The sequence below is a fragment of the Nothobranchius furzeri genome, chromosome 2, assembly GCF_043380555.1.
Source record: "Nothobranchius furzeri strain GRZ-AD chromosome 2, NfurGRZ-RIMD1, whole genome shotgun sequence".
NCBI classification, from domain to species: domain Eukaryota; kingdom Metazoa; phylum Chordata; class Actinopteri; order Cyprinodontiformes; family Nothobranchiidae; genus Nothobranchius; species Nothobranchius furzeri.
The window spans coordinates 66,356,756-66,382,798 of NC_091742.1; the positions used below are offsets into that span (position 1 = coordinate 66,356,756).

Below are 26,043 nucleotides of genomic sequence, written 5' to 3' on the forward strand. Positions count from 1 at the left end.
CAGAGTGCTCTGCTCTAAATGATGAACACAACACGCTCCTGGCTGATGGTAGTCTCTGTCTTTGTGTCCAGTTATGAAGCCTGTCTCCATTGTCCTACCACTAACCCATGGTGCTCTGGAGACAACCTGTCCATATACACCTCAGAAACTGAAGACATGATTCTGGACTTGAGTGGAAAAACACAACAGTTACACATGTATTATATCTTTATACTGAGTATTTATTATATTATATTACATATGAGGAATATTTATTCTAAATAGTAACTTTTTTTTTTTTTACTTTTGCCCATCAGAGCTCAGTGAGTGGGCAAAACAAGAGTGTCACCCTCTGGTGGCCTCTTCAAGCATTACATGAAGCTATAATAACTAAATCAGCACCTTCCCAACACTATTTGCTTCTCAGAGCTGCTAAAAATAAAAGCAACAACATCAAAAGTTTCTATCACATTCTTTATAAAAAGTAACATTTTTTAGTTTGTTTGAAGTTCATAAAGACTAAAACTGGTCAGATTTAGATTAAAAAACGTCATAAAGAAAAAAGCATTTTACTTGTTTTTCGTGGCTTTTGAAGAGACCACCAACAATAATAAAAATTTAACATATGTTATGTGCTTTGTGATCCATTCTGATCACAAAGGTGTGTTTTATTTTGCTCCAGCAGGTGGCGTTAGTGCACCTTTACGCTCGTCACCGACCACCAGAAGAAGCAGAAACCGGAAGCTGCTCGCGGAGCTAACTTGTTGTTGTTCGGGTGTGTGAGGAGAAAATTTGAGTCTCTGCAGTAAAAATGTCTTCACTTCAGTCTCTGGGAGAGTTGATCAGTTAAAGCAACTAACTGCCGCTGCTGCAGAAGTCTTCTCACCAGGCTGTGGAACTTTCTTCTTCTCCTCAACAACTTCGTGGATTTCTCTCCAGAACCAGAGAAGATATTCTGCGGTCTTCGTGACAATCGGAGCTCCAGAATCAGGTTGTAGGTGAGAAAAGCTTTTCTCTAGACTTCCTGCCCTCTGGATCTGCTGCTGTTCCTTTGGCCTCTCTGAGAAATTCAATCAAATTCAATTCAAAGATACTTTATTCATCCCAGAGGGAAATTAGAGACAATAGCATTGCCGCGCTCGTTTTGCTGCTTTCATCAGATTGAAGAGGTTCCCTCTATCAGACTCGCTCATCTGAGTTGGTCATGATGCAGGATCGCTGCTCGCTCTCTGATCCATCCTGCTCACACTCTCCGACGGAAAAGCCCCGAATCTGAATGTGACTCTGGAGGAAAAAGCGGTTAGCTCTACTCCGTGAACTCTGGTGACCAAAGGTCCTCTTTTCCAGACTGGATCTGTCCTCAGCTGATCAGAACCAAAGCGTTGTATCTTTAATCTCCTGCGTTGTTCTGAAGCAGCATCTTAATCAGCTCTCCTGCTTTGTTTCTATTGCAGCTGTTAGCTAAACACGGCTAAAGAAAACCTGCTACCACTTCAGGATCATCCATCAGCTGGGACTGCTTCATCGTGTGTTCTTCACCACCTGGACCTGGACAGCATGGACACAGGTAGGGCTGCCACCTTTCAGATATGTAAATAAGCCTTAAACAAGGTTATCTTTACTTTATCAGAGCAAGACCCAAACTTAGGAGCGAGTGTATTTCTCTGAGCGTATAACATACAGCAGTGCCTGTACATGACATCATCTCTCATGTCCTCAGTGATGATATGACCAACATGTTTAACATTCTTGGTGACACTAATAACAGAGTCTGGCAGATAAAACTCTGGAAACTTCATTTGCTCGTCCTCCTCGGCCCGGCGAATCATAACCACACTTTTAGCTGCATTATACACAATGTTGTGTTCTACTTGTAGTCAGAGCAGATATCTAGTAGCTGCTGTAGACCAGCGGTGCTCTGACTTAGAACCACTAAATCATCTGCATACATCATATGATTTATGACACCACCCGCTGCACAACCAGTCCTGCTGACCTTTAACCTCACTGATAAATCATCCATGTACAGGTTAAAAAGAAGAGGGGCTAGAACACATCCATGTCTGACTCCATTACTGACCTTAAATGGCTCAGAGATACTGTTACCCCATTTTATGTGTAACATTTGCTTACCATACCAATAAACCAGGATGTGTTCAATGTATCTTGTAACACCTCTTTGCAGCAGCTTTATGAATAGTTGACATGCTGGGGTTGAGTTTTTTGTAACAGGACACGGAGAATCAGTCTCGGACACAGGAAATCAAAGCAAACAGGGTTTATTTAAAGAAAACTGAGGGAGAAAACAACATGTGGCGATGGTCCCGGGCTCAAGAGATTCTGGAAATGAGTTAATTAACTGGCTGCAGACTGGTAGCGCATGTGAACGGAGAGTGGTGACCTATACTGTATTGTTGGTAGCTGAGGGCTCGAGGGGAGGGAAGGAGTCAGATCTGAGGAGATGGTGAGCTTGTAGGCAAGGTGGTGGCTTGAAGAGTCGAACGGGTTATTGTCCAGGACTTCAGGAAAGGTGAGCGGTGGGAGCGCAGGCCGGACGGGCAGCAGGCAGATGTGAACTGAGGGTTAGGAACAATAATGAAAAAATTTTGATGAATGATGGTTGAAACAAGATAACTGACACAATGAATGAAATGCTGGAATGAAGCACATAGAGACTGAGGAGTTCTGGTTTCTGTATTTGGTCACGATCTTGTTTAGGGCATTTATACACATGTTTGTACCACACTCAGACTTAAAGCCAAACTGATTGGCTGTGATTTTTAAGGCGTCATTAATTCTGTCTTGCAGAATTCTTTCCAAGACTTTTGAGAGAGTGCTAGCCAGAGCAATGGGCCTATAGGTATCCATGCTACCACCTCTCCCACCCTTGTCTTTCATCTCTGGGACCAACAGAACAGCTAGCACTGAATCAGGCAAACATCCATGAGCAAGAAATAATGAAATGCAGATAGCAAGGAGTGGTGCTAACTACTGCTAGCATACCTTAGGTGTTCAGCAGGTATGCCAGCCCAGTGGCCATAGATGAGCCTCGGTTTTGCGGTGCCTCAGTCAGTCAGCAGCAGCAGCAACTAACAGGGAGAGCAATGAGCAATGGGGTAATGTCCATTTTTTTATATGTTGATGGTAGGGCTGGGAAATGAACCGAAAAATTATCGTTATCGAAATTTCTGACTTGTATCGAAATCATTTTTCCCGTCAATAAATTTGATAATAAAAAAATGAAAAGATGTGTGTAGGTTGGTAACGTTACCTTTAAGAAGCTGTACCACCTTGAGTCACATAGAAATGTGACTCAACGTGATACACGTGACAGCCCCATCTAGTGGACAACTTTTGTTTTATGCTCATAACTGTGGTTATCGTCCATTTATCGTTATCGAGGTGAGATCCTCAATATATCGTGATATTGACTTTAGGCCATATCGCCCAGCCCTAGTTGATGGGTTAACTTCTAACTTCTAAAGCATTGACCCAGACCAGAAATCCATCATACAAGCAGATTATTTTGGTCTAAATGAAATTATTGGAAATACGACTACAACAACTGACATTATATATATATATATATATATATATATATATATATATATATATATATATATATATAAGGGCTGTCAAATGATTACAAATTTTAATCAGATTAATCAGAATTTTCAGTGGATTAATCACTATTTGAAACCACACCTGAATCCTAACCAGTTTTTTTCTGAAATGCATACCAAAAGATAAATAACAGGATACAGATACACAATTTTCATATTATGTCTGTTTATTAACACAGCCAAATAATGATGGTTTAAATCAAGCTGAAACATACTACACACCATAATATTTGTCTTTGCAATGTCCCACCGCTTCCATTTTGGTATTCCTATTAACCAGGATGTACAATACAGTATTCAATAGAACTGAAAGCAATAAATGTAGTCAAAGCATAACTGTGGCCCACCACATCTTTATCATACACAATTTGAGTCATCCATTGCGTTTTAGTGTTGAAAAAATATTTTCATTAAAAGAACAATATTTTACCTTTTCCTATATTCACTAATCCAGTTGCTCAAGCAAGCCTAAAAACTATAGCATGTTGCACTGAAACTGGTCTTTTTGTTTCCACATCACCTTTCAAATCTACTGAGCTTTTTCATCTTTCAGCCAGTTGCTGAGGGAAACTAACTTGTTCACGTTATCCGAAAGTAAAGCTGACTTTATCTTGTTCAAAATGTGACCTGCAATTGAGAAAAGTCGTTCACAGGGAACAGTGGTTGCAGGAGTGGCTAGATATTTCTGAGCCAGTGAGGCCAGCTTTTCATAGGCTCCTGAATGAGATGCCCACCACCTCAATTCAATTTAATAATACTTTATTAATCCCAGAGGGAAATTGACTGTCCGCAGGGCAATTGTTTCAGTACAGAAAATTCCAAGATCAGACATACATACATACATAGACGCATGACAAGAATTGGTGACTGTGGTCATTCGCAACACGAGTCGCGCTACCGTTATAGATCGAGAGGGTTTATATGAGGATAGAGTCAGGGGTAGGGGAAAAAAAGCACTTCAGAGTTACCCCCGACAGAGAGGATAGCTTTGCTATGCAAAAAAACACCTCAAACAGATATACACACAGACTTCAGATGATACATAACATAAGTCTCCACTAGGTGGGGAGGAAGGGTTCTGGGACACTCCTCACTTCAGAGTGCGCAGCCGCAAGCATCCCCAAGGGGCAGCAGAACTCACCACCTCCGTTTGAACAGGGGAGGTAGATTATTGGGTTAGAGAGCACATTGACCCTAGATACGGTTCCACGGCCTTCACCGGTCACAGTCCTGCCCAGGCTGGGATAGGGAGAAAGAGTTTCCATGGTGACAGCAGCATTCCACATTTCTTCTGAGGGGAGTTTACACTTCAGCCTCAAGGGGCAGTCCTCCAATTTAACGGTGGGCTCTGCTCTGTACCTGTGTATGGCAGGTTGGACCTCTTCATCTTCTGATTCTGTATCCGAGCTCATTCGCAGAAGGCAGATTTTCTTACCAGGTGGCCCATCATCATGTGTCTGTGAAGACTTTCTGGGCGATTCTTGTTGCAGCATTCGTTCAAGTGTGGTCCACACCTCTTCCCTGTCTGTCTTGGCCAGGCATTTTAAGTCTTTGAAATGAGGATCCAATACTGTAGCAATCTGGAGCCATGAATTGTTGAGCTGTTCTTGACGGGATGCTAGCTCCTCCTTGAACTTGGTCTTGAATCGCACCACATATCCAGGGTCCTCATCACAGGCTTCCATCTTGAGACGCAAGTGACCGAGAGAAGGTAGTACCACAGAACAGGAGACATAGGTCTCTCCACCCAGTAGCTCAGTTACATAGTGGGGCAAAAAAGTATTTAGTCAGCCACAGATTGTGCAAGTTCTCCCACTTAAAATGATGACTGAGGTCAGCAATTTACATCATAGGTACACTTCAACTGTGAGAGACAGAATGTGAAAATAAATCCATGAATTCACATGGCAGGATTTTTAAAGAATTTATTTGTAAATCAGGGTGGAAAATAAGTATTTGGTCACTTCAAACAAGGAAAATCTCTGGCTCTCACAGACCTGGCTCAGGAAAATGACTTATATTTCATAAATAATGACGTCTCTGCAGTGTTTATGGTAATATTCTATCTTATATTGGACCTATCTCTGGTCTGGGAGGTGTAACTTATCATGATACAAGTCTGTGAAGGTTCTCAGTCATCCAGGTCGTTGTAGTCTAATGAGCTTTGAAAGAAAAGCATCTGGACTTCTTTGAGTTGCTTGAAGATGTTTCACCTCTCATCCGAGAGGCTTCTTCAGTTCTAAGGTCAAATGGTGAAGAGTCCCAGATTTAAACCCAGTGGGAGTTTCCCCCCGAAGAGGGAACAAAAGACCCCCTGATGATCTTCTACATAAATACATGAGCCTAGGTGTGAGGGTGGGTGTGGGTCCTATTCAGCCAGAGTTTCGGGTGAGCTCATTGTGAAGCCTGGCCCCACCCTATCATGTGAATTCCTGAGGTCAGATGGTCCAGGATATGCGTGGGCGTTGAGGCATCTGGGAAGGGATCTCAAAACTAGATTATAGATGGCAGACAGTTGGTGTCGTAAACCACCGCCTCTGTTCAAAGATGGTTGCTCACATTGGACATTAATGGCTTCCTTTACTCCTCATTCAAACCATCTGTCCTCTCTGTCCAAAATGTGAACGTTGGCATCCTCGAAAGAGTGACCTTTGTCCTTTAGATGCAAATGAACTTCTGAGTCCTGTCCCGTGGAGGTGGCTCTTCCATGTTTTGCCATGTGCTTGTGAAGTGGCTGTTTGGTTTCTCTGATGTAGAGGTCTGGGCATTCTTCGCTGCACTGTACAGCATACACCACATTGTTCAGTTTGTGTTTAGGAGTTTTGTCTTTCGGGTGAACCAGTTTCTGTCTGAGTGTGTTGCTGGGCCTGAAGTACACTGGTATGTTGTGTTTGGAGAAAACCCTCCTGAGTTTCTCTGATACACTGGCTACATAGGGGATGACCAGGTTGTTTCATCTATCTTTCTTATCCTCCCTCGCTGGTGTCTGGTCTTCTTTTCTGTGCATCTTTGCTGACTTTATAAACGCCCAATTAGGATAGCCACATGTTTTAAGTGATTCCTTTAGCGAGGGAGGGAGGGAGGATAAGAAAGAAAGACAGACGCAACAACCTGGAAAAAAGCAGTCACACGTCTCATTCGCCCGAGTAACCGTGAGACACGAGTTACTCCGAGGCGAGCTTGAGTAGCTAAGTTTATAGTGTTAGCAAAACACTTTATATGCAGCACCAATCCTGCTTCACGTGCAGCTACTTCCATATCACCTCCACTGCCTTCTCAGTTCAGTTCAGTTCACTTTATTTCAAACATATACATTCACCAACATTTCATAAAATTATTCCACGCAATTGTTTGAAAAGGAGTAGGGAGAAGTGTATACTTATTTAGCCCTACCCCCTCAGGTTTACATCCTCATCATCAAAATTTAAACAACAAAACAGTTACAATGCCTTAAAAAAAACACCAAAAAAATAACAATAATAATAAATAAATAAAATTCTCATGTGCAACTAGAACTATATTTAGATTTTCTAATCTGTAGAAGAGATTAAACATCAGTTTGCATGCCGTCCTGGGTTAATTGCATTTTCTTCATTCTTATACTTATTTAACATTTCTTTTTTGAGTTTTATTTTAAACTGGTTTACATTACTACTGTCCTTTATTTCTTCTGTTAACTTATTCCAGAATTTAATGCCCGCTATTGAAATAGACATCCTTTTCAATGTTGTTCGTACTCTTTGTACTTTTAAATTCCACTTCCCTCTAAAATTATACCTCCCTTCTCTTTCTAAGAACCATTTACTTATTTCAATTGGGAGCATCCCTTTCCTTACCTTATATATTATTTGCACTGTTTTAAACTTGACCAGGTCCTGGAATTTTAAAGCTTGCGTCTTAATAAAGAGTGCGTTTGTGTGAGCTCTATACCCCTCCTGATTTATTAGTCTAATAGCCCTTTTCTGCATTATGATTATAGTCTGAATATTACTTTTATATGTGTTTCCCCAAACTTCTACACAATAACTCATGTATGGTAATATGAAAGCACAATATAACATATATAATGTTTTCCTATCCAGAAAATGTCTTACTTTCCCCAAGACAGCAATGCCCCGTGCTAACTTTCCCCTCACATAAGTGATGTGTGATTTCCAACAGGCCTTATGATCAATGATCACCCCAAGAAATATTATGGTATTAACCCTTTCTAGATATACATTATCAACACAATTTTCAATGTTAATATTTTTCTTATGGTTTCCGAATAACATAAATTTTGTTTTATTTAAATTTAAGGACAATTTGTTTCTATCAAACCACGTCTTTAATATCTTTAACTCCTGTGTGATCACCTCCACAACCTGTTGAAACTCCCCACTTGAACAAAGTATATTGGTATCATCTGCAAAAATTACAAACTTTAGGATTTTCGATACTTTACAAATATCATTTATATACATTATAAACAATTTTGGTCCCAATACTGATCCTTGAGGTACTCCACATTCAGTATCCATCAAGTTAGATTTAAACTCATTTATTTGTACATATTGCTGTCGATTCATCACATAGCTTTTTATCCAATCCAATACCACACCCCTAAACCCATATTTCTCCAGTTTGATTATTAAAATGTTGTGGTCAACAGTATCAAATGCTTTTTTTAGATCTAGAAAAACTCCAAGTGCATACTTCTTGTTATCCATACATTCAGTTATTTCTTCCATTAAATCCATCAATGCCAAAACTGTTGATCTGTTATTTCTAAACCCATACTGGCAATTTGCCAACAGATCATGTTTTTCCACAAAGTTATCAAGTCTTTTTAGAAATAGTTTTTTCCAGTATCTAAGAAAACTGGCAGAGTACTGACACTGGTCTATAATTTGTAAAACAATGCTTTTCACCTGATTTATAAATGGGAATCATTTTTGCTACTTTCATTTTTTGTGGAAAAACCCCTTCCTGGAAAGACAAATTAAAAATATATTGTAGCGGTTTTACAATACCATCAATTACTCTCTTTACTGTTAACATAGCAATATCATGGAAGTCAGTACTTGTTTTGTTCTTAAGTCCACTGACAATATCATATATCTCCTTCTCTTCCACTGCTCTTAAAAACATTGAACTTGCATTCCTTTCAATGTTTCCTCCAGTCTCCCTTTCTATCATATCAACCTTTATTTCCACGGCTAGTTTTGGCCCTATATGTACAAAAAAATCATTAAATCCATCTACTACTTCATTCATTTTACTAATAGTATTTGTCCCTTCCATATATCATATATATCAATATCATATATCATTTCCCAGCTGCTGTCGATGGTGTGCGCTATGACTGTGATGTAGCTTAACGTACCCCTGGATGTCCAGCCATCAGTCGCTATAGTAACACTCTTTACCTCCTTCAGGATCTGAACTACTTTGGACTTGCACTCCTCGTAGACATTAGGAATTACTGTGCGTGAAAAATGCACACGTGATGGAATGTTGTACTTTGGTTCCAATGTGTTAACAAGTTTCTTAAATCCCAGACTTTCCATGACAGAAAATGGCCTCATATCAGTTCCAATAAAAATGCCAATGTCTGTTGTTATTGCTGCAGCTCTAGCACATGAAGGTGGTAGATGAGGAGCAAAAGCATTTTTTAGTGTTGTCTGTCCCTTCGGTAATGCCTTCACGGGTGCAGCTGCTGCGCTGTGTTGGTTCTTTTTTTTTTTTTTTTTTTTTTTTTTTTTTTACCGTGTCCTGTCTGGCTGTGAAGCAAACAGAATTGATGTCTGAATGCTGGTAACAAGCCTTACAGATTTACTCTCAGGTGGAGCATCAAAGCGTCTGCTTTTAATGTCACGCCTGATACTTAAAACTTTATTGTTGTTGTTTTTGAATGCTTTGTAATTCCGACCAGACACTGAGTCAGAGGTGAAAGAGAAAGGAAAAGACAAAGGGGGGGGGGGGGGGGGGTGTCCACAAAAATAAACAATAATTAACAAGAGTCTGCTTCTAGACCTGCAGAAAGAGAAAGAATAGAAGAAAAAAAATGGGACACACAACAATACATCAGGAGCAAGCTATCACCGCATCAACCTGATGGTGAAATATAAAATCAACATTGTTTAACTGAACAATCACACGATAATAAATCATAGGGATGTGTGTTTTTGAAATTCTGGCGATACGATACATATCACGATACAGGGGAGATGATACGATATATCACGATACATTGCGATACATTCAGTCAGACGTTACAAGCAATTTTTTTACTGAATTTATTGTAAGAATGTTCAATAAACAGTCCAAACTGATACGTAACATGTTTAACATGAGGTATCTGAACCATGATGGAGGGATTTACATTTCAGTGGCAGTGTTGGGAGTAACGCCGTTTAAGTATAACAGCGTTTCTAACTGCGTTCTTTTATAGGTAACGGAATAATCTAATTAATTGCTTTTCCCGCCGTTGCAACGCCGTTACCGTTACTGGGGACGGAAGGTTGTGCGTTACTATGTGCTTGTCGAACGTTGAGCAGCAGCGTGAGGCTTTCTGACCGCCACACTTCAGCTGCAGCCTGGGAGAGAGAGGTGTCGGTAACACACTTACAAACACGATGATGATTGGCCGGGTGGGCGGAGACCCTCACCGTCTCAGTCGCTGCATTCTGTAGACACAACGGGAATAACTCAGTTTAAAATAACCGCGTTAATAAAAAATATTTCTTTCTGTAACAAGCAAACTAATTAATTACGTCTTCTTTTATCAAAACGTCGTTTCTGTTACTGATAAGAAAATACGTGCGTTAAGCAGCGCGGTGTGTTGAAGCTGTCATCATCAGCTGATCAGGAGCTAAAGAGGTAGATGTTTTCATCCAAGTGCGTCACGGCCCGTGAAGAACGAGGAAGACGTGATGAATATCTACGGCTGCAGACCCCCCGCAGACTTGTTGCTGCAGCAGCGAATCTGCGTTTCTGCAGCCGTGCCCTTAGCGTGACAGCGGGACGTCCCGAAGGTCCGCTCACCTGTTCACCGCTCAGACGTCCTGATCTTCTGCCTTCCTAGATCATCCAGGTGTAACCCGTTCCTGATCATGTCTTTAGTCCCGCTGTAACACTGATGCATCTGTCTCAAACGTGACAGAGCTCAGGTGTTATTAGAACTACCTGTGTGTGTTTACCACCCAGCTTCGGCTCTTCTGTGGTTGGGTCCGACCCAAGTTAGTAAATGTAAGTCCTCCATCAGGCTTGTGCCTCTTCTAGTGTCATTTTAAAGGATATTTATTTATTTAACCGTTACTAGATTACCAGCAACAGAAATGCTAGTAAAAACACACAATTATGTGAAGCTGGAAAAATTAGAATACTGTGCAAAATTACATTTATTTCTGTAATTTAACTAGACTGAGATTTAAAGGCTCGGGAACCTTTACAGGTGTTTCTATTTGCAATTTTAAATTTTAGCTGATTGGGTTTTTGTTAAATGTCACACAGTGCCCTTTTAATAGTCTAGATTAGTGTAGTGTTCCTATTAGTAGTTCCTCCTGTTAAGTGCGTATTTGTTTAAATTATTCAGGTTTATATAAAACATTTGGACATACATTTTATTATGTTCAGTCATTAGTCATTTATATTTTACTATTGTAGTAATTCTTGCATTCTTTAATAAAAAAGTAACTAAGTAGTTACTTTTGTTGGTAATTAGTTACTTTGATGATCTTGTAACTCAGTTAGTAACTGAGTTACTTTTTTGACAAAGTAATCAGTAACTATAACTAATTACTTTTTTAAAGTAACGTTCCCAACACTGTTCAGTGGTGGAAACAAAACCCGCTGCACACTGCTGCCAACTAGCAGGTGGCGACTGAATTGCGCAAAACGAAAAGAAAATACACAAATGTTTGCATGTAAATTCTTTCAGGAATTAGATACACAGCACATACAATATCGATGTAATAATCTCAGGAAGAAATATCACGATATATTGCCATATCGATATTTCCGATACACGGCTTTTGAATATCGATATAATATTGCTGGGAAAAATATCACGATATATTGCCATCGTGATATTTTCTTACATCCCTAATAAATCATAGTGCATGTTGTGGCAACGACAGCCTTAAGACATGTGTTGAACGTGCCCAAGCCCATACTTTTGAGAGCGGCATGTGAGCACCTGTGTGTGTACATGCGCTGGTTTATGTAAGGTTTATCTATAGGAGCATCCAATAGAGAGTGAGTGACCACAGATCTGCCCCCCAAAGATGCGTAGGAGATGGGGGGAGCTCCAAGTCCCAGAGATCCAGGCGCTGCCCCAGAACACTGGAACCCCAAGGAGACTGCAACCAGAAAGGCCCCCGCCCCCCTCGAGAGGCACAGAGGGTCGCCCCGGGGGGCCACAACCAGCAGCCGGCAGAGCCCCTGGAGATCTCAGTGGCAAGCCCAAAGGCCCGCCCGCAGCCTCCCACCCCCTAGCCGGCCGAGCCCGGGACCCAGGGGCGACCACCCCCCGCCGGGGACCCAGCAGAGCCCAGGGACCCAGACCCCACCAGGCAGCCACCGGGATTGACCAGGCAGGCACCAAAGATCTTAAATCCCCTGACCCGGGAGCCACGAACACTCAGGCAGACCAAGGCACCACACCCCACACCAGGTGTGGCAAGGGGAGGGGAGACGAAGATCTATATCATAAAAAGAAGTCCCAGGAGAAGAGAGGAGTCAAAGGCCCCACCTGACATATACAGTCTGCATGGTGGCGCAGTGGTTAGCACTGTTGCCTCGCAACACGAAGGTCGCAGGTTCGAAACTCGACTGCGGCCTTTCTGCGTGGAGTTGCGTGTTCTCCCCATGCATGCATGGGTTTTCTCCGGGTACTCCGGTTTCCCCCACAGATCACAACATGCCCTATAGGTAAAAAAAAAATTGTAAGTCGCTTTGGGTAAAAGCGTCTGCTAAGCACATAAACATAAAACATAAAACACAGTCACACACTCCCTCCCTCATGCTCACACATACACATACAACCAAAGACTTACAAAAATGCATGCCGGACACCCACTCATGCTCCCCATACACACCCTATTCACTCTGGTCCCGGTACTGCTGCACATTGGGTACAACCATCACTGGTTACCAGAGTTTGACCCTTTCTGCTGGGGTGCTGATGAGCAGGCTCCCCCGCCCAACGCTGAGCACAGCAACTCACCACCCCAGACCCCAACCGGACGGCCGGATCTCCCTCCTAGCCTCCAGCCCCAGGAAACCAAGCGACAACAGAGGTGTGCTAAGACCCCTTGTCTCCCTCCGCCTGCTCCAATATGCGCTGTGATGGTTCTGAAGGTGTCGGTGCATAGTGCTAGTGTTAGCTGCGATGTAAGGTAATGTGTTCTTGCAGTGCTTACATATTGTTCGTGTCTTGTCAGTCACTCCGTCGGTAGTCCTTGGAAATCCAAAATGCTGCCAAACAAATGATTTAAAAGTACTCGGAGCATCTTCAATACTAACTTCGCCTGCCGAAGCCATGCTAACCGCAACTGACTAGCGCTCGCGAGATATAATTTGCCTCAACGAGAAATATCGAGGATTTGTAATATCACGAGATCTCGTTGTACGAGATCTTGTTACAACCCTATTTATTCCAGAAACTAATCAAGGCAATATTATTTGATGGGCTACAGACTGATTTACCTGCATGGCTCTAGAAGTGTCTCCAGCCTCTGCAGTTTAACCCACTCTGCTGCGGTCGGCAAAACGAGTTTGTGCTCCTGATCCAACGTGTTGGAACATCCTGTATCAATGGCTCTTGCTTCTTTCCAAGGCTGGCTTGTTGTACTTGAAGCTCCGCAGAATTAGCTGGCCTGTGCTTAAAATGACCGACAACTTTGCAAGCCTTGACCAAAGTATTCACAAAGCCGCTGTCAGCAAAACTCACTGTGACACTTCTCTGCACCATGTGAGCAACACAGTTCATGTGTTCATATGGTGTAAGTTGAATTGCGGCAACCATGTTGCATGCACTGTCAGTTCCAATAGTTGTCGTTTTCCCGTCTATGTCCCACTTACGTGCCACAGACAGGAACTGTTCTTTACAAGCATCCACAAAATGATGCTCCTCGGTTTTTATTATAGTCAGCGCAAACGACTTCAGTTCCCATGCGTCACTGATGTAATGTGCCATTACTCCGAGGTAATTGTTGTTACTCACGGATGTCCAAAGGTCTCCTGTCAGGGTGACATGATTTACTTGAGCCAAGACCTCTTTCCTTTTTTCTTTTTCGTTTTCATAGAGCTTGTGGATATTCGTCATAACTGGCTCTTGACGGTGGCTTATAGGATGAGTCTTGAGACGCGACTTGCAAAATGTCCACAAAGCCCGGGTCTTCCACAATGCTAATGGGTCTACAATCCTTTGTGATCCATTTTGCTATTGTGTTGGTCAACTTATCTGAGGTTGATTTTGTTAATGGCCTGGGAAAATCCAGCGTAGTCTGGCGCGAACCATTTGCAGCACCTGACGGTCCACCAGCAAACGCATGTTTGGCGTTGACTTGGTACCTCAAGCTTGAACAGCTCCGGTGAAATTGAAACTCCTTATTACAAAACCTTGCACTTGTTAACTGTACCATCATTATTCTTTTTATATCTGTATCCAGCCATAGGCCCACCTTGCTCCATCTCGCCTTAACTCCCCAAACACTTTCCTAACAAATGATTCGTCACACTGCGCATGTGTCGAAGCGTTAAAAAACTGACGTAATTAACGACCAAAACCGAATTAACGTCGTTAATTAAGAGATTTCATAAATGATCATCAGGCTGTTGTAAAATAAATTTTCCATTCCACTTATAATTCTCCTCTTCTGTCTCATGACTAGCAGCAGTTGGATGTTTATTACTACAAAGTTGTTTGCAACATCACGCCCACTTTCAAATGAAGCACACTCCTCTTATGATATTTCTTTGTGTTTGCTCACGATCTATATTCTGTTTGAATGCCATCTCTCCACCTCCGTCTACCTGTCTGTCAGAGCATTTATCCCCTGGCTGCTGCTGTCATTCATTGCAGAAATGTGCACGGTGTCAGGTAACTTGTCCTTTTTCTCTATCGTCTCCTCTGCCTGAGCTGATGCTGATGGTGCACCTCATGGCAGTGCTGCACCTTTAGCGCAATGCGGTCCTTCATGGAGCACGTGCCAGACTGTTGATGACTGGTGTTTGAGGACAAACAGATAATTTTTTTTGAAATTTCTGAGATTCTGACTAATGAATACCTTGAAAATTTTATCGGTATGTACTGTGCCCTAGACCAGTGGTTCCCAAACTTATTTAGCCGCGCACCCCCATCTATGTCCCGACAATGTCGACGCACCCCCCAGCCCACACATCAGGGCATGGCTATATATATATATATATATATATATCTATATATATATATATATATATATATATATATCAGACGTCAAGCTAAACAGAGGGTTAAAAAAATATGATCGGCGTTTTCCCCATCACTTTCATTTTTTAAATAGTAATTAAAAAACATTCGATACCATTACAATTTCCTTAGATTTAATTTTAAATAAATATTTAGAGTGCCCAGGTAGCACATAAACAATGCAATTTAACGGTTTTCTTAAAGTAGGAACGTTTAACCTGTGCGGCCAGAGCGCTCTCCTTCCTTTTGCTCTGCATAAACCTGAGCTGATCACCTACTTGTGCGTAATCAAATGTCTATGGGGGAAAAGGGAAAAGATATAGCCATGAGGTTCACTTTTGCCTCAGACCGACTTATTGCTGTTTTATGGAGTGGCTGAATCTGCGATTCCTTGCCACGTGGACTGGAATAACAAATGCTGCAGTAACAGGAGTTGTGGTCCGGTTCGGAGTCACTGGCTGGAGCGGACCCGACTTTAATACGTCATTCCAAAATAGAAGCTAATATCTTAATTTGACCTTGAATGAAAAATGTTGTTATAAAACCTCTTAAAAGTTTTTATCACAGAGGAGGCAGCGCTCATTTCTGTCTTCAGTCTGACGGCGCGCCAGAGTTTGCGCAGCGTGCGCGCTTATTGAATCTGTGTGTGTGTGTGTGTGTGTGTGTGTGTGTGTGTGCGCGCGCCATGAGCCGCTCAAGTCACCGCATCTCGTTTTTGGCGCTATTTAAACCAACATTGTAAAATAACTTCTGCCCAACCCAGATGTGCTCACTTGTGCACCCGTGAGCCGTGGTTCCGCTGGAATGCATCTGACCTCTGACAGACGCACTCTGAACTTCAGATCTTCAGCGCGCTAATAGCCTGAATGGGAATAATTTCTTGATTTATTTAGTTACATCCACAATGTTCTGTGTGTGAGGTTTACAATGTCAGAACACCTGCATGAGACAGGATGTTAATTACAATCTGCCAGAATGACTCGCCACCTTCAGATTCCTCCAACACCGTTAAAAATGATCAAATATGGAACATATCGGCGTGCGCAGGCCAGAGTGCTGAAGCTCGGCGCATTGTTATTATGAAGCATGGGCACATGCGGAGGACACACGTGCTAAAATATACTTGTTTTCAATTACATTTATTGTGGCAACTTACTTTTTCTTAGGCCCACCCACAAATGAGTTTCTGGCTACGCTAATGGTGACATATGACAGACTTCTCTGAGCTCCGCAGCCATTACACTTTTCACCTCGCGCACCCCCGGGGGTGCGCGCACCACACTTTGGGTATCCCTGCCCTAGACCAAAGTGCGGGTATGCTGAAAGGTCAAAATTAGTAATGGCAGTGGTACTGGTACCGGCCCAAAGCACTGCTCTCTATCCCCAAAGGATATGAGTCTGATATTCAGATCATCAGCACCGCATCATCATGATCAATTCCTGAAAGCCACCGTTTCGCTCTTCCCAACCCTCCCCACGCACCCAGCCGCTGCACGATAATTCAACAGACCCAAAAACTCCACCTTAAACCAGACTGAACATGCATCTGTTGCCAGAGCTTTTTATTTATTTGTTTGTTTGTTTGTTTGTTTGTTTGTTTGTTTATTTATTTATTTCAATTTCTTTTTTTCTGCTCCACTTTTCCTGGCCCATCTCAATCCATTTTGCTTCAGGGGCTAAAGGTTCAGTGGTGTGGTAGTGCGCTCTGGGGAGGGGGTCTTTGCAGCCCTTTGTGAGAGGAAACGCTGGACAGTTTTGTCCTGGTGAGACTCTTTGTAAAGTTTTCTCCTTGGTGAGGCCCACCACATGTGCTCTGGACCCAATTCCCACAAAGTTTTTAAAACAATTTATGGATCTTTTGGAGATAAAATTTGAATCTTTATGACTATATGTAAGTTTTGCCTTTTCTTGGACATTTTTTCTTCTAGTTTCTCAAGAAAAACGGTATTTTTTTGGACATTTTACTTTTCTGTTTCTGGTGCTGTGAAGCTTGGAGGATTTTTACTGCTATTTTAATCACTTTTGAATATTTGTTATGATGCATAACCATGGTAACAAGCTGGTTTACAATCGGGAGCAGCTGATTTACATTCGGAAGGCTGAAATAATACCTCAACTGAAGCCACAAATCCCAAACGATCTAAAATGCAAGAAGTGTGGGTGCAGAGCGGGAGCAAAACGGAGAGAGAGAAAGAGGAAATTCAAACCATCTCTTCCATCGATCATAATGGGCAATGCGAGATCACTGGCCCACAAGATGGATGAACTCCAAGCCCTTTCAAGGACTCAGCCAGAGTATCGGCAGTGTAGTGTTATGTGTTTCACTGAGACTTAGCTGCAGGACCATATCCCAGATTCCAGCGTCTCTTTGCCAGGATTCCTGACTGTACGAGCAGACAGAGATCTGAAGAGGTGCGGGAAAAGAAAAGGAGGTGGAGTGACAGTGCTTGTCAACAACAGATGGTGCCATCCATGTCATGTTTCAGTGAAATATCGTCTCAGCAGCCCAGATGTTGAACTCTTGGCAGTAAGTTGTCGTCCATATTATTTGCCAAGAGAGTTCACCAGTGTTGTCTTGGCAACCGGTTATATTCCACCTTCAGCCATTGCTGAAAATGCATGTGATGCCATCAGTTCAGTTGTCGCTAAGCTACAAACCCAGCACCCCAGTGCATTTGTGGCTATATCTGGTGATTTTAATCATGCCTCGCTCTCTGCTACACTCCCAACATTTCAACAGTTTGTCAGCTGCTCCACTAGAGAAGACAAGACATTGGATTTGTGTTATGCAAATGTAAAGAATGCATACATGTCCAAAACAAGACCTCCTCTGGGACAATCAGATCACAATCTTGTTTTTCTCTGCTCACAATACAAACCACTTGTTCAGAGGCAACCTGTGACAAGAAGAACTGTGAGAAAATGGTCACAGGATGCTGAAGAAGCCCGGCAGAGTTGTTTTGAGACCACAGATTGGATGACTCTCTGCCAAGGATATGAAGAGGACATCAATGCCATGACTGGATGTGTCACTGACTATATAAACTTCTGTGTGGACAACATCATACCCACCAGAACAGTGAAATGCTTTGCTAATAACAAACCCTGGATCACCAGGGAACTGAAGAATCTGCTAAATGAGAAAAAAGAGCCTTCAAGGAGGGAGAAAGGGGATTATTGAGGAGTATACAGAAGCAACTGAATATCAAGATCAGAGACTGCAAGGAGGCATACAGGAAGAACAAACTACAGAGCAACAATATCAGAGATGTCTGGTCAGGGATGAAGAAGATCACAGGCTTCAAGCAGAGGTAGGATTGCACAGATGGCAGCCTGGACACAGCCAATGAACTGAACAAGTTCTTCAATAGGTTCAGTTCAGGAAAAAACCCAGCATCCTCCTCGCCTGTCCCCAGCCAATCAGACATCCCATCCTCCTCTGATCCAACATTTTCCTGTCACACACCAGATCTTTTGTCCTCTAATGCAGTCATGGACTCTTCTGGTTCTATAAATCTGTCTTCAACCAAGTCAGGAGATGCTGCTGCCCCATTTACCTCCCCCTCCCACCTATCTGTCTCTAGAAGTCAGATGAAGAGGCAGCTGGAGAGACTGAACAAGAATAAGGCTGCAGGTCCAGATGGTGTCAGCCCCAGGTACTGAAGGCCTGTGCAGAGCAGCTCTGTGGGATTCTGCAGCACCTCTTCAACCTCAGCCTGGCCCAGGAGAAGGTTCCAGTCCTGTGGAAGACATCCTGCCTTGTTCCAGTTCCAAAGAAAACTCACCCATCAGTCAATGACGACTACAGACCGGTTGCCCTGACATCCCACATCATGAAGGTCATGGAGAGACTCCTGTTTGTCCACCCGAATAAGCAAACTAGAACATATCAGGACCCGCTGCAGTTTGCTTATCGCCATGGAGTTGGAGTTGAAGATGCCATCATCCAGCTGCTTCAACCAGTCCAATGTCATCTGGACTAAGCAGGCAGCACTGTCAGGGTCATGTTCTTTGAGTTCTCCAGTGCATTTAACACAATCCAGCCTGATGTACTTTGCCAGAAACTCCAGAAGACACAGGTGGGGGGCCTCAACTATCGCCCGGATTAAAGACTACCTGACAAACAGACCACAGTTTATGAGGCTGAAGAACTGCACATCAAACCAGGCGATCAGTAACATTGGAGCACCACAGGGGACTGTACTCTCACCATTTCTTTTCACCCTCTACACCTCAGACTTCCAGTACAAACCAGAGACCTGTCATCAACAGAAATTTTCAGATGACTCTGCAGTCGTCGGGTGTATCAGAGATGGACAGGAAGCTGAGTACAGAGAGCTGGTGGAGCGCTTTGTGACATGGTGTGGAAACAATCATCTGACCTTGAATGTGAGCAAAACAAAGGAGATGATTTTAGACTTCAGAAGAAACAGGGTGGAGTCAAACACTGTTTCCATCATGGGAGAAAGTGGAGGTGGTTGAGGAATACAAATACCTTGGAGTTCACCTGGACAACAGACTGAACTGGAGAAAGAGCAGCCAAGCTGTTTACAAGAAGGGACACAGCAGACTGCACTTCTTGAGGATGCTTAATGTCCTTCAATGTCTGTAGCAAGATGCTGTAGATCTTCTACAAGTCTGTTGTTGAGAGTGTAATCTCTTCAGCCATCGTCTGTTGGGGTAGTAGCATCAGAAGCAGGGACCTGAAAAGGCTCAACAGCCTAATAAAAAAGGCTGGTTCTGATCTGGGGACGACTGTGGAACCACTGGAGGAGATAATGCAAAGAAGGATTCTCCAGAGAATCAAGAAAATTATGGACAACCCTGAGCATTCTCTTCACAAGACTGTCTGACAACAGAAGAGTGTCTTCAGTCAGAGGCTTCTTCAGTTTCCCTGCAACACTGACCGCTACTGGAGATCCTTCCTGCCAACAGCCATTGTAATATACAATAACTCTTTGATGACTTGATTATTATTATTATTCTGAGCTACTTCAGCAATCAATTTCCCTCTGGGATTAATAAAGTATTTTTAATTGAATTGAATTGAATTGAATTGAATTGCTCAGTTTAGACGGGAGTCTTTCATTTTGCCTTTAAAGGGGCAGTGGTGAGGCCCCTGTTGAAGAAAGCAATTAAGATTTAAATGATTTTAACAGTTTTTGACCGGTATCTAACTTACTCTTTTTAAGCAAATTTTTAGAAAAGCTTGTTTTAGGGTGAACCACAGCATGGAGATGGCTCTTCTGAAGATTTTAAATAAAATTACCGGGGTATGATGAACAGAGCGCGACAGTGCTGGTTCTACTGGATCTTAGTGGTGCTTTTGATACTGTAGACCACACTATTCTTTTAACATGTCTAAAAGAAATTGGCCACTCTGGTACTGTTCACAGATGGTTCTCATCTTATCTCACAGACAGATCTTTTATGGTAAGTTTAGATACCTGTTCCTCTAGGGTTCATTGGATTATGTGGTGTGCCTCAGGGTTCAGTTTTAGGCCCAGTGCTTTTTAACCTTAATATGCTCCCTCTTGGTGGTGTCATCAGGAGACATGGAGTCAACTTTCTCAGTTATGCTAATGATATGCGGTTGTGCCTCTCCGTGTCTCCTGATGACACACGGCCAATGGATGCACTTTTTAACTGCAATTTAGACATCAAATGCTGGATGGCAGAAAACTTTCTCCAGCTCAACCAGGTTGTTACGTCCCCGGCTCTCTAGGAGAGATGAGGAGGGGAGTAATAAAATTAGTGTGTAGATTAAATAATAAACAATCAATAAACAGATCTGTTCTCTGAACATCAGCCAACGACCCACGAGAAACAGGCAAAACCACTCGACGACCTCTAGAGGCCAGATCAGGCATTTTTACAGCCGGATCTGGTCGGGAGACATCATCAGTCAGCAGCTGGGACACTGAACCACCATGTGAGATCTTTGAGTCTTTCTTACGCTGAGCACGGGTCAAGACACAGGCAGGCAGTAAATCTGAGTTAACACGGGTTTCTGAAGGAGAGATGAGCTCAGGAGGAGGCAAAACTAATCCACCAGCAGCGTCGTTTCCCAAAATCATGTCTACTCCCTGGATCGGTAACTTTTCTAAAATGGCTACCTTTAGGTCACCAGCAATCAAAGGGCAGGAGAGGTTAATATGATGAACCTCCGCTGGAACAGAGTCCATGTCAATACCCCGCAACAACACAGAAGAACCAGCCTGGCTGGTTACAGAAAACGGCAACACATTCCGTTTTATCATAGTTTGATCAGCTCTGTTATCTCTTAAAATCACTACCTCCCGGCCAACATGGCCTCCCAACAGAGACACCACTCCAGCAGACAAAAATGGCTTAAAACTCGAGTGAGGGGTTTCACAGTTATCCAACCCGTCCGAGACAACAGCACAAGCAGCCACGGGCTTTGGTGACGGGGGGTTTACGCTCTTCCGGTTTTTCCGCTGGAGACGAAAACAATCCCTAATGAAATGACCTTTTTTCGTGGCAATATAAACACTCAGGAAGGTCGCTAGGGTCAGAGGAGGAGCCAGGGGATCTCCTACGTCGACCGAGGTCAGCTCTTGGCCCCCAAGATCGATGCGTTAGCTTAAACTCATCAGCTAACTGGGCCGCAGACGAAAGAGGTGAGACCTTCTGTTCGTTCAAATACAAAACAAGCTTCTCAGGCACGTATCTTTTAAACTCCTCCACCATAATCAGCTCTTTGAGGTTAGCTAAGGAGTCTACCCCTGAAGCAGAGCACCATCTTTCAAAGAGGACAGATTTCTCGTGAGCATATTCAATATATGTCTGATTAGGCCGAGGTTTTTCAAAACGAAAGCACTGACAATACGCCTCAGGAACAAGCTCATAAGCATTTAACACAGCGGCTTTTACACACTCATAATTTGAACTGTCCGTTAGAGACAGAGCCAAAATAACCTGAAGGGCCTTACCGGTGAGCCTACACTGCAAAAGTAACGTCCACACCTCATGAGGCCACTGGAGGGTCACCGCAATCCGCTCGAAAACAGGAAAATACCCATCCGCTTCAGTGTCCTGGAAGGGCGGAAGCAGGGCAACACACTTTTAGACGTCGAAGGCGGGCAGCAACGATGCGGTAGCCGGAGGAGACATAGCGTCTCGGGACAGTTCATGCGGCGACTTGAGACAACAGCGACGGTGGCACAGGAGTTAAGTGCTCGCCCCGTAATCGGAAGGTTGCTGGTTCGAGTCCCGCTCAGTCTGTCGCTGTCGTTGTGTCCTTGGGCAAGACACTTAACCCACGTTGCCTGCTGGTGGTGGTCGGAGGGACCGGTGGCGCCAGTGCTCGGCAGCCTCGCCTCTGTCAGTGAGCCCCAGGGCAGCTGTGGCTACATTGTAGCTCATCCCCACCAGTGTGTGAATGTGTGTGTGAATGGGTGAATGACTGATAGTGTTGTAAAGCGCCTTGGGGGGTTCTAGGACTCTAAAAGGCGCTATATCAAATACAGGCCATTTACCATTTACCATTTAACGGTCGGCAGCCGTCTAGTTCGAAGCAGCGGCAGCCTCCAGCGTCCTCATCTGTAGTGCGATTTCCCGACGACGAACCTCAGTATCTAGTCTTTTTAGCTCCATTTCATGACGGAGGGTCCTTTCGAGAGTCCTTTCCTCCACTTCCATCTTTAAGCGAGCCGGGCGCAGTTTCAATCGAGCTCTGGTTAGCGGTGAGCTGGGAGGACTAGCTCCGGACGAGACGGAAGCTGGAGGCGAATCTTCATCTGAGGAAGGCGGAGCTGAAGCGAGGGTCTCCCTCTTCGAATCGAGCCGGCACTTTTCCTTATCCGAGGGCGGCGGAGACACACCAGGAGTGGACTGCGAAGGGAGAATTCCCAGGGTTTCAAAATAGTCCACCACCAGTTTACGCAGAGCGTCTTTAGTCAGTTGTTTCAGCAGAGGGAGACTGAAGTGGGCGGCAATCTGCTGCAGGTCGGTTTTGCGGCAACTCTCCAGAAGCCGGCGCAAAGGAGCCACCACAAACGCATGCAGGTCAAAGGTTGCCATGCTCCGCCTCTAAGGGACACAAACACAATGTTAATATTTTTACACACAATTAATAAGTCGGGAAAGATGGTGAATAATAAAAAATCCCGGACGAGCCCCCAAATTGTTACGTCCCCGGCTCTCTAGGAGAGATGAGGAGGGGAGTAATAAAAGTGGTGTGTGGATTAAATAATAATAAAGTGCAGTGTCACTTAAAACCAAGACCTTTATTACAAAAATGGAATATTTACAAGACTCTAAAAAGCAATACTATATACAAAACGCAGATATTCAAGAGGAGAAACGAAAAGCGCCAACCCAGAAGGGGATGGGGATAAACAACCGATAATATTAATGTTGATATCTAAATACAAAAGGGGAGATCCTAAATCCAGGTCAAATAGCCGGCCCAAAGTCAAAATACCAAATCGTCTTAATCCTAAATCCCAATTTCAAAACGAGTTATCAACTAGCGAGCAAACCGAATTTCATCAAAGGAAGCAACCAAGGAGAAGAGAGCAGAATAAACTGTTGCCAGTCTACTCTACCCTTGGACCTTCTCAAAGAACTGATGGCTGAAAGCAGCTTTTTAACAGCTGGTAAGTGATCAGCCATGATTTGATCCAGCTGAGCACTAGGAGACGGGCGAGGCAGAAGGCACTGAGGCCATCTTGTAGCCGAAAAGGGGCACGGCACATAACGCAGGTTCTGAGGCTCAGAGAGAGAAAATTTTGGATGTTTCGTGGCCGTTTCCTAACGCGTTGACTTGCAGTGAAAAGAAAGGTTTGCTATTCACCATCTACACCTCGGATTTCACCTACAGCACCAGCAGCACTGTCACATCCACAAGTTCTCAGATGACTTAGCTGTGTGTTGGTGGGGAATGACCTGAAGTACAGGTCAGTCATCGTAGACTTTATTGATTGGTGTTTGCTTGAACATCAGTAAGACAAAGGAGATAGTGGTTGACATCCAGAGAAACACTACTCCTCAGTCACCAGTAAACATCCAGGATGCAGACATTTAGGTGGTGAATACCTTTAAGTACTGGGGTGTTCACCTGAGCAGTAAACTAAACTGGTCCAACAACACAGATGCTCTGTAAAGGAAGGGCCAAAGCCGCCTCCACATCCTGAGGAGGCGGAGGTTCTTCAAAGTTAATTCCCAGCTGTATGAAAGGAGGATGATGGTGAAGATGACCTCCATCTTTAAAAAACCTCTCACCCACTGCATTCCACTGTGGAGGCCTTGGACAGCTCCTTCAGTGGCAGACTGAGACATCCAAGATGTAAAACAGAACGCTACCATAGGTCGTTCATCCCCTCTGCAGTAAACGTGTATAATGGCTCTGTTACACAATGACATCAACGCAATATTCAGAATGCATTCAATACTTGTGCACTGATGTACATTATTATGTCAGTGTCCTTTATGATGCATATTTCTGGAAACCCAAGTTTTTATTTTATTTGTTGATTTTAGTGGTTGAAGGTAACAATAATAGCTTATTTTTCTGCATCTTTTTCTCTAAGTGTATGTTCTGTTGTAAGGAGTGATTTTCCCCACTGTGGGAATAATAGTCTATTCTATTCTATTCAAGCAGCTCTGACTGTGCTGCGGGTGGAGAAAAGGCTTTGAACATCTTTGTTAAATAATATCTATGTTTGTTATCCAATTCCATTATTTGGTTATTTTCTGAACACAGATGTTTTTCAGAAATCTCAGAGATTTGGACTAATAAATACCAGGAAATTTTATAGGTACGTATTGTACCCTAGAGAAAAAGTCCCAGTATGATGAAAGGTTAAAATTAGAATTGGTGTCAGATGATGATGATCAGATTATCAAATCCTGGCAGCCATTGTTTCTTCTTACTCACTCAAACCCACCCTGCATACTCATCATTGCGCAATGTGCACTTCGAGTTAACTCAATTGGCCCTAAAACACCAGCTTAAACTGGTTCTTCCAAAATGATTACTTATGGTGCTTTCTCATCTGGGCCAGCATGGACCAGACTGGGTAGCTTTTAAAGTGTCCATATCTGGGTAGTCTTGTAATTTTCTGCACTAAACCAGTCGGTTTTTCGGCCCACATACCAAGGAGGTCTGTTTGGGCTGAACAGGTCCGACACACCCATTACCAGCTGATTGGCCGGTTCAAAAACACGTCTACCTTTAGTGGGAGCCTTCGATTAGCAGATTGAATCAAGCAGCGGGACCTTCTTGCATGCATAATTCATTATCATGGATACTGTTTAGTCAATGTCGCCTCTGACTGAAGTGGCGTCGCTCATCACTGCTGTGAGGAGCACACATACAGAGAACAGGGTGTCCGCGGGGTTTTAAAAAGTATTAAAAAGTGATAAATAAAAATAGTCAAATTTAAGGCCATTAAAAGTGTTAAATTTGGTCTCAGAGGTATTATTTTTTCCAAGTTAGGTATTATTTTTTTCAGACTATCAGGTGTCGTATTCTGAACATCGACATAGAAATATATTCCGAATGAAATGTTTTGAACGATTATAAAAATAAAACAAGCCGATTATTTGCTCCTCCCACTTGAGCTGCCCTGAGTTACAAATGAAGCGCTCCGTTGCCAACTTAGTGACTTTGATGCTATTTCTAGCAGGTTCTCAGACCCCCTTCTTGACTTTTTAAATCTTAAAAGTACCTAGCGAACACCTCAGAAACATCTCTGGTAACCCTTAGCTACTTTCTGGATAACTGTCGTCGACATTTCCTGCAGGTTAGCTAAATACTCCGCCTGCGCTCCGGACCGTTCTTCAGGACATCAGGAAAGGGAATGATGTAGTGATGTGTCGGTCGCTAAAGAAACGGCTCTCAGAGTCGGCTCCCTGTTGGAGTAACCAGAGTGAGTGACACACACACCGCACCTGCAAGCTTCTGAGCCGCTAAATGTGCACGTGCGGCGCGCTAAACACACATGCAGCTTGCCCCGATTGCTGTGAGACTGGGTTGGGGGG

At 43.3% G+C, this 26,043-nt stretch overlaps 1 protein-coding gene across 5 annotated transcripts in view; it reads left to right on the forward strand.

Annotated features, from left to right (window-relative positions):
* Positions 1-359: 359 nt before the first annotated feature.
* Positions 360-26,043, forward strand: part of LOC129157543 (zinc finger protein OZF-like) — a 34,677-nt gene continuing 8,993 nt past the window's right edge. The window contains exons 1-3 of one of the 5 annotated variants that reach the window (XM_070547530.1): positions 360-977; positions 1,140-1,302; positions 1,434-1,546. In XM_070547530.1, coding sequence (XP_070403631.1) covers positions 1,537-1,546 — 10 coding nt within the window. In that variant the 5' untranslated portion in view covers positions 360-977; positions 1,140-1,302; positions 1,434-1,536. Of the gene's footprint in view, positions 978-1,139; positions 1,303-1,433; positions 1,547-23,903; positions 25,932-26,043 lie in introns of those variants that run through there. The other 4 variants (XM_070547528.1, XM_070547533.1, XM_070547539.1 and 1 more) reach the window with 4 other exon arrangements.